Genomic DNA, 15095 nt, shown 5'->3' on the forward strand with positions numbered 1-15095 from the left:
TATTAAATAAGAAATACACAACACCTTAATTAAAATATCTTTCTTGTTATGAGAAGATTGTGGCAATTTGACACTAAACTTCACTGTACACAGCTGACGTTTTTGTGTGTGGTTTAATACACCCCGTAAAACGCCAACAACTGGTTGTTGCTGGTTGAAAGCTAGTAACTCTGCAGGTTCAGCCAGGGTAGGCTCCATCCTTGTCTCCAAATCTCCAGATGGCGCAGTTTGCGTGTGGCCGCATCTATCGCATCGAGGGTTTATTGTGATACTTGCGGCAAAGAATTACAGAAATTCAGAAAAACAGCGCAATGTTTTTCCTCAAGTGAATGCATTACTGTTGTGTAAGATATAGACGCACACATAAATTGCCCACGCTGTATAGAATTTGAGGATTCTGTTTTGCCCTAACCCTTTCTCTTGTTAAAGAAACGGAATCGAATTCGCAATGACATTCAAGGGTGCGTGCAGTGCTCGATGACTGGACCTTGATTGGATGCTGAGTTTATACTGGTTTAGGCTTGCTGAAACATAGAAACACTCCTGAAAGCGATCGCGAATAATGCATGCATTTAGCATTTTCTTTAAAGAAGTATTGCAGGAATTAAAGAAAATTGCAACCTATTGCAATTGTTGCGGGAAATCCTCAAAATTGAGTTAATGTCCGCAAACGCAAAATCCTGGAGGGGCTGACTGCTAGAACACCCAAGTCAGAAGACCTATTTGACTGGACTCCTGTGCTGCACCTTAAAGCAGCAATAAGGAGTTCTGTTCCAAAACTAGTAAGCTAACTACCTTAAAGGCATGCAAAAACCTTGCAAACACCACCAACAGCCCAGTTGACACTGATAGAAGCTTGCCAACACACACTGGTGTGTTTTAGCAGTATAGCTGGCAATGTCATGCTGTGAAAGCTTTTCTTCCATTTTTGCAAAGTGTCCCAGCCAGGAAACACATAACTACCTAGTCCTAGTGCATATCCTGGATAGCTAGTGGGAAAGACACAGGTGTTTATCTGTCCTTCACATGACCATATGCTATCAAAATGAATTTGAGGATGGTACCAAAACTAGTTGCCAATACAACCATATCTCAAAAAGTGTCATATTGTTGCATAGTGTTACTTTAAGGCCATGCTTGCCTGCTGTAATAGTATTATAATCATGCATTACTTGTTTCAAAATGCCTTTTAAAATGCTACTTTCTACTCACATGCAACATTTGCTTTCCAGGCAAGTATCTCTCCACACTGCTGCTAACAATTTGACACTTCTTCTGGCAAGCACATATAATAATAATTAAGACCTTTGTCAGGTTTTTAATGGCACACACGACACACTGGAACACACACGTGCATATATGGAGGCGACACAGGACACACACACACACACTCACACGCAGGTAAGCCTGAGGTCGCGGTGAATTTATTTTCTGCTTTTTCCCATCCTGGACTGTCCTTCCTCAAGGACCCCCCAGGAGCAGTGGGCAGCTTGTAGCGCCCGGGAACCAAGTGAAGTGAACTGTCCATCTTTGGTCAGGGATGGACATGTGTTCTGTTATCGGGCAAGTCACAATAATATGGAGACAAGGATTCAATCTGGGCATTTCAAAAACAGATGAGTCACTGTCACCTTCAACACTGACTTTGTAGACATCATATATATGACTATAGACGGGGGTGGGCCTGGGACGCCAGACAATGTTGAGCCTTCTTGAGGTGTCGTGGGCCTAATAAAAAAAAACACTGATTTTGTTATTGTTGATTGTGGTCATGTTATTGACTACAGACAGCGCATGTAGCGCATCAAGGTGTTTAGTGAGGCTCCAGTTAAAGGTTCACAAAAATCTACTGAACACAATGCTGAGCAGTAGAAACTTACTGAAGAACTGTAGCTTCAGTGCTATCTACATTGTCCAACAGGTTAGTACTGGAAGAACTTATTTCAGCAAGGCTTCTGAAACTTTGGACTGAGGGTTGCAAGAAATCTGCTGTTATCTAAGCGTAATTGTGCAATGTTGTGGGACAGGAAATATGTAGATAAGAGGTCCAGAAAGATTTCTTTAGTATTTAAAAAAAAAACACATTCATCATGTGTTTGGACTCAAACAATACTGAATCTGAAATGTTCCTGTTCCTGCAAATTTTAGATGCAGATGTTTCCCAGCCGTGAGGCCTCCCGAAGCACTCAGGATAAAGATTCACAATAATGACGCCTCTATGGAGACGTGTCGTACAGTCTTCCAGAAAAGTGGATCTAGGATCTTGCAGAGGGGGGGTGAGTAAGACCAAAACTGAAATTATCAAAGTAGCCATCACCAACTGTAGGTTGTAGTTTTATGCTCTAGATTCTGCCATCCAACACATCTTTGTGGTGCCTCCACATAAAATCTAGAAAAGCACAGGTCCCTCTCAGTGTCCCTGACACCATCATTACCTGTCAGAGTGCATCATGGTAATATCACAAGGGGACATCTACACTGCCAATGATAACTATAACGACAACTGTAAAAACTGTTGCTCTAGCTCATAAGAATGGCAACATCCACACGACACACTTTAATGAAAACGAGATAAAGAATGCGATTTTTGGGCATCATTTTCAGAGCGTTTGGGTGAACAGTAGAAACAGTGACGGACAATCAGAAAACTTCTAAAGGCATCACATTAAAACATGATTTATTTCTGAGAGGCTTTCCTTATCTTTAGCCAATGTGGATGCTCAAAGCAGTAGTAAAAGTTATTGTTGTAGTTAACATTGACAGTGTGGATGGGACTGAAATCTGCATAAAATATTCCTTTCTAGAGTCCAGCATGAGGGTTGTCTGTAGTAAATATGATTATGTTTGTCCCTTTGTCCAAACAACTGTCACCACTTAGGCTGCTGTGGTTACATATGAGGTCCTTAGTTACGGTTTAACAATTGTTTTTCTTTAGAGAATATTATCACATTTTGCCACAAGAAATGTTAAACAAAATCTGTATCACTATCAATTACTTCTTCACTTAGGTTCATATTTTATACCAGATAGATGTGCTGTGGATTTTTGTTGGCTTCCTCTTGTCATAGACACCCTGCCAGGGAGGTTACAGTGGATCCAGTTCCATCTTCAGACTATTCTCTGATGCCTTCCTCTGACCACTACCGTCTTATGTTGCCAGCATTGCCGCTTGGCCGGTTAGACAGCAGAACCCACGTGGAGGCTTCCCTCCCACACAGGTATTTCTTTCACCAGGCTTCCTCTTATCATAAACAACCTGTCTGGAAGGTTACAGAGGACCCAGCTCAATCATCAGACTATTCTCAGATGTCTCTGTGCTATTAGGGCGTTCAGATGGATTCCCTCTGTTCTTTGGAGTGTCCAAACTCAATTTAAATTATTCCCTTGAAAGGCAATGGTTATTGTTCGAATAGATCGAATATTGTTTGTATATCACCTGGAAGAATCAAATATGTCAAACTAACAATTTAATTTTACTTAGGGGCTCTCAATAATGAGTCTGTTCATGCGCCTTAAATTAAAAGAGACTTCAAAGTTATCCTTAACTGCCACGATGTAACAAGATGATTCATTTTCCAATCTGATATTGCCAAACTTTAGGGTAGTGGGGTTCGATGAAGCGCAATGTTAGTATAAAACAAACTCAGTGATAGGCCGAACAGGATGATCGATTTGTATTTTCGTTGTAGTCTCAGCAGTTGTTCAACAATGATCGTCCAGCGCCAATCTAACTGTACGGATACATTCCCTGTCGGACCACTTCTCACGTGATCTCCTACGCAATACGCCAGCAGCCAACTAATGTTCTCCGTCAGCAGCAGACCATTTGCACTGTGACATTCGAGGTAACACCAACGGAGACCTAATGTCAGTCCACTGCTAATGGCAGAAATCTGAACGAAACATGACTGCCGAGACATTCAGAGCAGTAAGTTTTTATTTTAGCCTCTGCTGATATTCTGTGGTTCAAGCATGCAATCAAGTAGAAAACAAGGTAACGTTAACGTTCTATAACGTCAGTGTGATAGTATGGCAGATGACTATAAGATCAAGGTCTTGCCCGTTATGCTAGACGGTGTCAAGAGTTACAAGCTAACATTACCAATGTTTAGGTTCAAAATAAACGCACCCACTTGAGTTAGCGTATACCTGTTAGTATATAACATAGATGTTAGCTAGCAAGTCAGTGATTTTCGACTGACAGACTTGGTAGTAGTTTATATTAATCATTTATTTTGCGGGAGGCGTGTTAATGTAAGACAAGGTACAACAACCCGGGAGCAAGATGAGTGGACGTAGTTTACGCATAGCGGAATTAAGGGAACATTTCTGTTCCGAGAAAGGCGTGTTATCTTGAATTATTATGTTCCTAAAAAGTTTGTTGTATATCTTATTCTGTGTGAAAATTTAAGTTTGTGGGTGTGGCGACCGTACGCTGGTTTGGTGCATTAGGTTTTTGCAATATTCAATTCAATTCAATTCAATTCAATTCAATTGTATTTATATAACGCCAGAACAATACAATTTTCTCAAGGCGCTTTAAAGAGCCCAGGGCTTGAGCAAGCACAATGGCGACAGGGGCAAGAAAAAAGTCAATGGTAATCATGGACCAATCAGGAACATAGCAGAAGAAATACATGTAGCATAATGAGCATGCTAGCTTACAAGTGGTACATCTGCAGCATACATGTGGTAAATGTACATACCGGTAATCCATACAAACAAACATCATATGGTATATACATGATGCATACAAAACAGCTTAGTGGGTATACCCGTAGGGTTACTATTATAGTGTGCCCGTAGGGTTACTATTACAAGGGTAAGTAGAGTAGGAAAAATGTCGATGGTGGCATTTATTTACATTGCAGGAAAATGCAACCACAGAATGTGGAGCGATATGTCAAGTCAATATTAGGATGGGTGTGACTTTGTAATTATAGGCTGCTGAATTTTGATTGTAGACATTTTGTTGAATGATGCAAATGGAGTTTTAGGAGATGTGATCAAATAAAAAAATAGCCAAGTATTCACCAAATTTCAAAATCGTAGCTTAAATGTGTCAGTTGCAGCGCCCCCTACAGTTACCAAACACACGTTAAACTTTTTAATACTTTTCTTTCCCCAAATAAGGGGTGGCTTTAACTTCAATGATGATGACGACTGGCTACAATGAGTCTTGATACCTCGTCTTACTTTCAGGCTTAGCACACCCCCTGCATGCCTTTTCTTGTAAACGTTAAAGACTAAAACGTGTAAACACGGAAAGTGACCCAGTACTGGCAAACTGGGATTGGAGATTGCTGGCTGATGTCGGAAGTCAATTTAAGTACTTGTTGTATTCTGACTGTGAACGCATTGTTTACTTTATTGAGTGAACTATTCCCTTCGAAGATGCGATTGAGGAAGCCTTTGAAAGGAAGAAGCTAAAGCATGCGGACTGGTAGTGGAAGCGAGGGAACAAGGTTGGCAAGCACACACCAGACCAGTGGGGATAGATGTTAGAGGTTTTTTAGCTATATCAGCCAAAACACTTATGAGGACGGTCACTCAAAGGAGATCTAAAGGAGTTGCCTGAGGCTTGCAGAAAAAGCGAGCCAGTGGATATGGCTGAGGCGCTGACAGACTACTTGTTTAGTATACTTGTCATCAGTGGGCTTCTGTCAGCTTGAGGAAGTAATCTGTTTTCCCCGGCAGCTTGGTCTCAACACATGGCTGAGCAGAACCTGCATCCTAAGAGGTCTGATTTATATTGACAGTTCTGATCTCTTCTGGGGGCACATAAAAATGTTTATTCCTCCTGCCCTCGACCAATGAAGGACCATAAGACACCTCACCACAGGTAGACACAGAATACAGGTGGCACAGAGTAACCACTGTCCCCACCTACATTATCTACCAAGGACACTAAAATCACCAGCAGAGTCACCAAGGACACTAGTCACCAGCAGTTATTCCTCTCATCATCCACCTTCTCTATCTCATCATCACTCCCCCCACATATGGAAGTCTCAGAGAAAGTGGAGGAACTGGTGTGTGCTGGAACTAAACTCTCCGTCTCTATCTCAGCCAGCCCAAGACTCCTACCCGAAAAAAATTCACTCCCAAAAAACACAGGGCATCCCTTCCCCCTGTGCCCTTCCCTGTTCAGAGAGATCTCTTAGACCCCTTCAGCAGCAGCCTTGTCCTTCAGCTTCCCTGGCAGTGCAGAGCACAGGATGTTCAGTGAGCGCCACTGATAGCAGCGTCAGGATACAAAACATTGATTGGATTGTGTGATGCGTTCAGGGTTCCTGCTTTATTAGAGATGGTACTGACAGCCAGCTGTTCTGACAACAAGCTGGGACCCAGTATGCCTAGAATGTTTCGTAGTACAGTGTTGATTAGAAATAGAAATAATCGAGTGCATTCAGTTTATGGGCCTAGGGGCTCCTATTGTCGCTACAAAACTAGCTCTACTCAGTATGAGATACCTAGCCAACCAATCATTTTTAGTTAATTACATTATATGATCGTACAATTTAGATTATCTGTGTCTTACTGAAACTTGTTTAGCAGAAGGCAGCAGTGCTATTCTCAATGAGACAGCATCAGTAAATTCACACTTCGCATTCACGCTTTCAATCATTCATTCATGCGTGCGGAAATGCATCTCTAGTTACTAAGGCGAACATGTAGGGAGTTTTTTAAATCTGAACGCAAGATTTTTAATCAAGAGATGAGCGATAGGCTTGCAACTGTGATGCATTCAGATACCTGGCATTTCTACCATTGGCTATTGAGGTGTATCTAAACGGAACAAAACAGATTTGGTCCTCACTTGGTATTGTTGCCAAATGCCTCTTAAGTCTGCTAATCTTAAATACAATGAAGACCTAATTTCCCTTCCTAGTCCATCCGAGCCTTGCACTGTGCTACTCCACAAACACTGCTATGGATCTGTGGTCTGTTTACATTCATGTAAAATGAACGAGGAGCCCACTAGTTTGAACGTCCCTGACATGGCACCCTATGTATAAATCAGGCTGGTTGTTTAGAGACATGCTGTTCTGTAGTCAGCCAGTGAAAACAATCCACTTGACGAGATTGTCTGCTGTAACCTTGATGAACACGCTCTCTCATGCCTCGCCTTGCCCCAGCATGGTTGTTTTGAAGTAGTTTTGGAGCAAAGTGCATTACCTTTCAAATGAAACCAGAACTCACTACTGACCTATTGCAAAGCTTCTTAGTAGGTTTTTTTTAATGTTCTTCATCTAATTTAAAAATCAACATGTGCATAGTACACAGTAACTTCTTAATTTTTTTCCTCAACTGAAGTTCATGGGGAGAAATGTGAACTTACTTAACGCACCACCCTCTTCATTTAAGGATCTATTCTGCTTGGAGTTGATTTGAATGATAATGGCTTGACCCCAAACAACATGTTGGCTGTACTCCAAACTACATTCATTAGTATAGGCTGTACATGACCATATGCGGTGTGTAAGATAACAATTATAATTGATTGGCCAGATTAACTGTAAATCTGTGTGCAGTATTTCTGTAACTGTGCTGATGTGTTGTTCTGCTCGTCTTGTAGGTCCGCCTGTGTCGGCATCATCTGTCCCTGCTGGAGCGACTCCATGCCTCGCCTCATGTGCCTCTCCGTAGCCCCTTCAGCACGCACAGGTAAGGGCTCAGGTGTGCCTCTCCGTAGCCCCTTCAGCACGCACAGGTAAGGGCTCAGGTGTGGCCCTGGTACAGGAGAGCAGCACGCAAACACACCTGCAGTGAGGGCACCTCCACGTCAGTCTTGAGTAAAAGAAAATCACTGATCAGAGAGATCCCTGTTCCAGTGTCAGTACGACTGTTGAAATCTATATGTTGCTGGTAGTTCGAGTTGTAACTGTTTGCAGGAATTCAGGTTGATATTTATGTTTCAAATGACGCTGAACTGAGTTTAATTGAGATGGTCAGTGCCAAAACCAAAACCACTCTATTAATACTTCATCTTACACCTCCAAGACGTTAGAATGTTAGTCATATGTATATACCTGTGATGATGGTGTCATGTATGCACCTGTCATAAATGGTGTCTGTCTTTCATCCTGCAGAGTAGGGAAGAGTCGGGGAGTCATGAAGAAGATGCTGCTAGGTGTTGCCGTGGGCACGCCGGTGCTGGTGGGAGTCAAGTACGCCGTATCTGAGCCGAGGGAGAGGAGGAAGATGAAGATCTTATCAGAAGGCGTGGGGCGCTTCTGTAGGTCTGTCTGTCTGTCTCTGTCTTTCTCTGTCTGTCTGTCTCTGTTTATTTGTCTCATTATCCTGACTCCCAAGCTGTTTGAAGTCGTATTTCTATAACACCAAAACACAGAGTAAAATAGTAAGTGCCAAGCACCAAAAGCCAACAGTGTGCACACCTGCATCAAACGCCTGGTGAGCATGCAAGGCCTCCTTCTGAGGGCAAACCGCCTGGCTTTTATCCACACCTCCTCAGACTGTTGCACTGCCACTGCAAAGCCAGTAGGGGTGTAGAGGGGCGTAACAGCCATTAATCACCTGTTCTAAGGAGATCAGGGGTCTTAAATCATCTATCTCTTCTCTTCAGGTCTTTGCATGTTGGAATGGTGATCTCCGGAGATTACTGGTGGACCTCCAATGTTGCTCTCAGGGGAATGGATGAGGTAGGCTTGATCATCAGACTTAAAGTAACACTATGCAACATTTTGACACTTTTTGAGGTATGGTTTTATAGGCATCTAATTTTGGTACCATCCTCAAATTCATTTTGATAGCATATGGTCATGTGAAGGGCAGATAAACACCTGTGTCTTCCCCACTAGCCATCCAAGATATGCCCTATGTAGTTCTGTGTAACGGGCTGGAACCCCCTGCAAAAATGGAAGAAAAGCTTTCACACGCATGACATTGCCAACTATACTGGCAAAAGACACCAGTTAGTGTGTTGGCAAACTTCTATCAGTGTCAGCTGGGCTGTTGGTGGTGTTTGCAAGGTTTTTGCATGGCTTTTGGGTAGTTAGCTTACTAGTTTTGGAACAGAACTCTGTATTGCTGCTTTAATGATCGCAGGCCTTATCTACCGTATATACAGTATGTTAGTAACAGCAGAAATAGACGTTCTTTATACCTTTTTGATTTCTTTACCCACATACTTGTTGCTGTTGTCACTAATATGTGCAGTACCACTGTATAGTGTCACTGTACGTACAGTATGCATCAAGCATCACTGTGGTAGTAATGTGGTGTGTTGTCGTCTCACGTCAGAGCAGCCCGGCGTACGTGGCGGGTATGTCGGCGTGCCACCAGCGGGCCGCTGACAACATGGTGGAGGGAGCCGTGCAGAACGGAGGCCTCTACGTCAAACTGGGCCAGGGCCTGTGCGCCTTCAACCACCTGCTGCCCCCCGAGTACGTTCGCACACTGCGCATACTGGAGGACAAGGCCCTCAATCGCAGGTACAAGGAGGTGAGCTCTCCTGTTCATTCAGGGTTAACCCGAGCGCCTGCGGCCTGGTAGAGCAGCTGTGAGGAATTGTGGGTAGTGGAAACATCCACTTGGGTAAAACCTGCTTTCTGCTTCTTGTACTATATCTGATCAACCAGAGGCATAGCATAAAAAGATCATCAGTGGAATGGATGTAAATTAGATGCATATATTTCAGGGTGAGGGGTGCATGGGAAAAAGGAAAAGTCTGTCTGCATCTGCATGCTACTGCGTGACTGATAATCTGCCCATTATATGGGCTTTCAGTTCAGTTTATGACTTGTTTTTATTACATTTTTTCTATTTTTATCTATAGGTAGACGCCCTTTTTCAGGAAGATTTCAATACAACTCCAGGGAAGATGTTCAAAAAGTTCGACTACGAGCCGGTGGCCGCCGCCAGCCTGGCCCAGGTGCACAAAGCAGAGCTGCATGATGGGACAGCGGTGGCAGTGAAGGTATGCGGTTTCGGGTCACTCTGCTGATCATACATGGTCCAAACTTTAGGAATCGTCATTTTATCTGTTCATTTTGTTTGCATCCTTTTAATCTCCTCCCTCCCTATGCAGCTATCCCAATAATGTAGATGTAATTGCAATGGTTCTGTAAAAAAGATGATCCTATTGATGCTGGCTGGATGTACAGAGTATGGAAAGGAATAAAAGGAATAAGGATATGTGTGTGTGTGTGTGTGTGTGTGTGTGTGTGTGTGTGTGTGTGTGTGTGTGTGTGTGTGTGTGTGTGTGTGTGTGTGTGTGTGTGTGTGTGTGTGTGTGTGTGTGTGTGAGAGAGAGAGAGAGAATATGTGTGATGTGTGTTGAATATGTGTGATATATGTGAATACCTTTGCAAGGTTCAGTACATAGACCTGCGGGATCGCTTTGAAGGTGACATCCGGACGGTGGAGATCCTTCTAGACATCGTGAAGCTCATGCACCCCAGCTTCGGCTTCCGCTGGGTCCTCAAGGTCAGTCCGTCGGAGCGCTTCAGTGTTTCTCAGAAATCCTTTTCACGTCAGCACACAACAGCAGCAGTTCAACGGCAAGGCCACCGAATGTTGTTGTTGCCATAGCGATACATGAAACACAAATACATTTTGTTGGCTTATTTAAAAAAAAAAATTGGTTTTGTTTGTTTTAAAACCTTAGGACTTTAATACTTATTTTTTACAGGAGTCAGTCAGTGACTCGGTCAGTTGGTCAGTCAGTGAGTGATAATTGACTTGTGTGTCTGTTTACACCCCTCTGCTCTCCAGGACCTGAAGGGCACCCTGGCTGAGGAGCTGGACTTTGAGAATGAAGGCAGGAACTCCGAGCGCTGTGCTGAAGAGCTGAAACATTTCAAATTCATTGTGGTGCCAAAAGTCTTCTGGGATTACACCAGCAAGGTATGTATGCACTCAAGCGTGGGTTTGTACATTTCCCCTCATTAATACTTGTACGTTTACTGTCTGCTGTCTACCTGTCACTGTCCACTTGTGTAAACTGATGAACTGTTCCACTTTGAAGAGGGTGTTGACTGCCGAGTTTTGTGAGGGCTGCAAAGTCAACAATGTGGAAGAAATCAGGAGGCAGGGCCTCAGCCTGAAAGATGTGAGTATACAGAGTTCACAGTTTCTTCTTTTCCAGAAGCAGTGTTTCAGGAGGAAATACAGAATATGACAATTCCCTTTGTTTCCCCTCATTTGTGTGTTTTCAGACCGCAGATAAGCTTATTCGGACATTTGCCGAGCAGATCTTTTATACAGGATTCATTCATGCTGATCCACACCCAGGCAATGGTAATGTCTGTGTGTGTGTGTGTGTGTGTGTTTGGGGGGGGGGGAACTGAGAAGCCTTTCAGTGTTTCACTTATTTAGGCAAAGTGTGTAAACTGAAGGGAAGCATTTGCCTGCGAGCCAAGGCTGTTGGATTGCGCCCTCACATGTCACTCAAGCTCAGTCAACTGTGTTGTGTTTCAGTGCTTGTGCGGCGAGGGCCAGACAAGAAGGCTGAGTTGGTTCTCCTGGATCACGGCCTGTACGAGTACCTCAGTAAAAGGTAGGCATGCCTGGGAATGCTGGATCGTATCGGCACTGTCTAGAGTTCTGTGAAGTGCGGTAATGTGTTTTCACTTAATGATGAACATGTGTAATATGTTGTGAAACTACTTGAGTGTAGATGAAGGGATTTGGGAATTAGACTTGCTCAATGCCCTGAAGGCTTTCCACATAAACAAGCAGTGGATTGTGCAACATGATGAATAACTGATGAAAGACTGTCTTCAACCTTGAACCTGTCTCTCTCTCTCTCTCTCTCTCTTGCTCTGCCTGTTCCTCTCTTTATTCTCTCTCTCTCTCTCTCTCTCTGCCTGTTCCTCTCTTTATCCTCTCTCTCTCCCTCTCTGTTACTCTCCTCTCTGGCTTACCGTCTCTCACACCCCTCCCTCTTTTTCTCTCCTCTCTCTGATAGTGACAGAGTAGCCTTGTGTAAGCTGTGGCGTGCTATCGTTCTGCGGGATGATGCAGGCATGAAGACATACTCCAATGATCTTGGGGTCAAAGGTTAGCGCCATACACTACACGATCATTTCGTTTGCACAGCAATAGAAACGTGGCCTAGTTTTCAAGTTCCTGTGTGACACTGCATTCATTGTGGTGTTGAAGGGTTAAAGGTCACATTAATTACCTGGTACTGGATAACTTAACTAGGGGGCTCCTGTTCTTTGCATTGATGCCATGCATTTGATTAATCAAGATTTAGTTTTGTGATCAACAAATAATATTTACCACTCTACATATTTACACTCAAGAGCCTTTAACTCTGCCTTTAACTGCTTCAAATACTGTTTGATAAAGCTTGACACCCTCCAGTCTGACCCAGAAATACAAAATGATAATTGGATGAAAAGTGCACATACATCGTGTTGCTTCTTTTGCGTGCATTTGGAATCTGTACCACAGATAGTGTGTGTCTCTGCTCATGAAGTCATCCTACATTCACTGAAACTAATGATGTGAATTGAAAAAAGTAAAAGAAATTGTTCAAATTGTTTTATTCATAAATGTAGTTATGAATAAGTGTATTATAGATGTTTCCATGATTTGTAGAGACAGAACAACACACCTTGTATATCACTTCAGTCTAGTTGGCATGCTGATCTGTCGCAGTTGAGAAATATCTTACACCTCTCTCTCTCTCATCCATGATTGGCTCCTTGTACGTCAGACTACTTCCTGTTCTGTGAGATGCTCCTGCAGCGGCCCATCAACATGGGGGAGCTGGGTCTAGGGAACATCCTGAGCCGGGAGGAGACGGCGTACATGCGCGACATGGCCGCCAACCACTTCGACAACATCATGCGGGTGCTGAAGGCCCTGCCGCGGCCCATGCTGCTCGTGTTCCGCAACATTAACACGGTGCGCAGCATCAACATCGCTCTGGGCGCGCCCGTCGATCGCTACTTCCTCATGGCCAAGAGGTGGGCGGACCACGGCTGAATGTGTTGGAGTGACTAAATATATATATAATCAGAAACACAAGATAATTATCAATGTGAATCAATGAGATATAATTATCAATGATTATGGTATTTCTGTTAGAAGGAACAACATTTTATTTATCATAGATTTTAACCAGAAACTGAGACCCTAACTCAACTAAAGGGAGAATTGTATTATTTTTTTTACCTACGCCAATGTTACAATGCCTTTTTGTTAATTGTCATCCTTAATGAAACTTTGAGGCCTCAGTTGTTGTGCTGTTACGCTGCGTGTGCTTGGCCTGTTGTTGAGCCTCTGTGTGTTGTGTTGGCTCTAGTGCCGTTGGAGGCTGGGGCAAGATCCAGGCGGACGACACCAGGGTGCTCCCCAGCTTCAGACTCTTCCGCTGGCTCTGGACCTCCTGGGAGAGCCTCAAGTTTGAGGTCGCCCTGAGGTAAACACAGCACTCGACTCATCAAGCTGTGCCATAGTCTACATGTGCAAAGGCCAATGGCTCTTTACTAATCATTGGTAGTTTGCAGGAGGTCAAAAGATGAGGCTCATTTCTGGCAAAAAAAAGCAATGTTTTTTTTTTGCTGTTCAAGATGATAGTATATGTAACAAACTCCTACTCAAACACATTTATGGTGGAAGAGAGGGTTATAGTGGCAAAGACTTATAGTTGCTGTTGTGTTAATTAATAGCTTGTCACTGTCCTTACTTGACCTCTCAGTTTAATAGCTTGTCATTGTCCTTCCAGGTCAGAGATGGCGATGATGAGTCTGACACGCTCGCTGCTCCAAGTCCTCTCCTTCTTTGGTGTCATCACTCTGGACCAGGAGATGTACCAGTACTTGAAGTGAGATGGACAAAGCTTTTACCCAGACACCCTTCCTACCTCTTCCTACCTCAGCAAGGGCCTCCTCCTGTGGATATCTGCATCTGGCACAGCATAATGCAAAGAGGAAGATCAAATCAGGGTTTCATTTGAAGTCCCCTCAGGCTTTTTTTATTGGTGGATGTTGAAGGGCTTTTTATTTATTGATTTGTTTTATCATCAAACTGGTGCTATTTTCTATTGTGGACTCTCCAAGCACAGGTTTTTTTTTTAATGTTCCTGCTCTTCCCTGCAAAGAACATTTTAATTTAGCTTGTTGAAGAAACCCAATGAAGGTAGACCGATGGCATAAGAAGTGAAACTGAAGAGGGAAAATATATCTACCTTAACATTCACAGTTCACATTTTTCCCCATACAGGTTATACTGTTGAGTTTGACACTGAAGTAGACGGACAGACTTTTTAGTCTTACATGAATGATGTTACAAGTGTTTTTTTTAAGCCATTTCTGGCATAATTTAGATCTGTAATACATTAATTAAACAAAACAAATATTTCTTACATTTGTTTAGCAATGCCATTACTTCTGCAGTAACATATACCGAAGATTTATATTTTACATATCTATGCCTTCATAGCACACGTTCTCATGGATTGACGTTTAGCCATTTGAGTAGCACAGACACGTTCATGTTTTGTAAACATAGAACATCCCAGAACAAGAGGAAGATGATCAGATGAGCACCACAGTACACTACAATAAACTTGTTGCTGTCGTCACGGGAACATGTGTGTGTATTCAGTTAGTGTTATGTTTGATCTGCTGCCTACATTCAATAATTAAGCCGTTTTTTTTTAACCATGTGATAAATAGAATATATGCACAATGTGCGGTTTCATTGAGCACATAAGGTATAGAATAAAAAAATCAAGAAAGGTAGATACAACTGGTCTGATGTCATTTTTTTTCCCCACCATTAAATCTGTGTGACAAAGGGACATCAGTATACTATAAACTCACACTAATCTCAGACAGTGCAGACATGAGGTTAAATGGTTTGGTTAGGGTCGGCTTCCACTGCAGTGACTCACAACCATGTTTGACTATTTCGTAGCTAATAGCTACTGTAGTTGTGATCTGTGTAGTTCTGTTAATCCTCATTAACTGTCTCACTACGCTCGCTGCAAAAACCCTGTGAAAACAGAGATGGGGAACTCTTAGCCAGACTAACACTGTGGTCATCTAGAAATGGTTTGGCGGTTATCATACATGCACATATTCATGAGGAATACAGGCTCATAGGTGGGAATGTGG

At 42.9% G+C, this 15095-nt stretch overlaps 1 protein-coding gene across 3 annotated transcripts; it reads left to right on the top strand.

Annotated features, from left to right (window-relative positions):
- The first annotated feature begins 3723 nt into the window (after positions 1–3723).
- adck5 (aarF domain containing kinase 5) lies at positions 3724–14720 on the top strand. Of its 3 annotated transcripts, XM_031586434.2 has the most exons (15): positions 3724–3928; positions 7580–7668; positions 8094–8243; positions 8588–8663; positions 9265–9465; positions 9800–9940; positions 10336–10449; positions 10738–10869; positions 10991–11074; positions 11181–11262; positions 11443–11521; positions 11933–12024; positions 12689–12941; positions 13280–13396; positions 13703–14720. In XM_031586434.2, the coding sequence occupies exons 1-15, from the start codon at positions 3905–3907 to the stop codon at positions 13803–13805; spliced, it is 1737 nt and encodes a 578-aa protein (XP_031442294.1). In that variant the 5' UTR covers positions 3724–3904; the 3' UTR covers positions 13806–14720. The 3 variants fall into 3 exon arrangements, with proteins under 3 accessions (XP_031442294.1, XP_031442295.1, XP_031442296.1); XM_031586435.1 differs by lacking the exons at positions 3724–3928; positions 7580–7668 and having other exon boundaries at positions 8145–8239; XM_031586436.2 differs by lacking the exons at positions 3724–3928; positions 7580–7668 and having other exon boundaries at positions 8192–8243; positions 9270–9465.
- Positions 14721–15095: the final 375 nt, after the last annotated feature.

This window comes from Clupea harengus, chromosome 19, assembly GCF_900700415.2.
Source record: "Clupea harengus chromosome 19, Ch_v2.0.2, whole genome shotgun sequence".
Taxonomy (NCBI): Eukaryota; Metazoa; Chordata; class Actinopteri; order Clupeiformes; family Clupeidae; genus Clupea; species Clupea harengus.

What these genes read in the sequence shown, in the direction of transcription:
- adck5 (XM_031586434.2), top strand. Translation starts at nt 3,905, where the DNA reads ATGACTGCCGAGACATTCAGAGCA. An exon ending in AGCCCCTTCAGCACGCACAG is followed by an intron (nt 7,669 to 8,093) that starts GTAAGGGCTCAG and finishes TTCATCCTGCAG; the next exon opens with AGTAGGGAAGAGTCGGGGAG. An exon ending in TGATCCACACCCAGGCAATG is followed by an intron (nt 11,263 to 11,442) that starts GTAATGTCTGTG and finishes GTTGTGTTTCAG; the next exon opens with TGCTTGTGCGGCGAGGGCCA.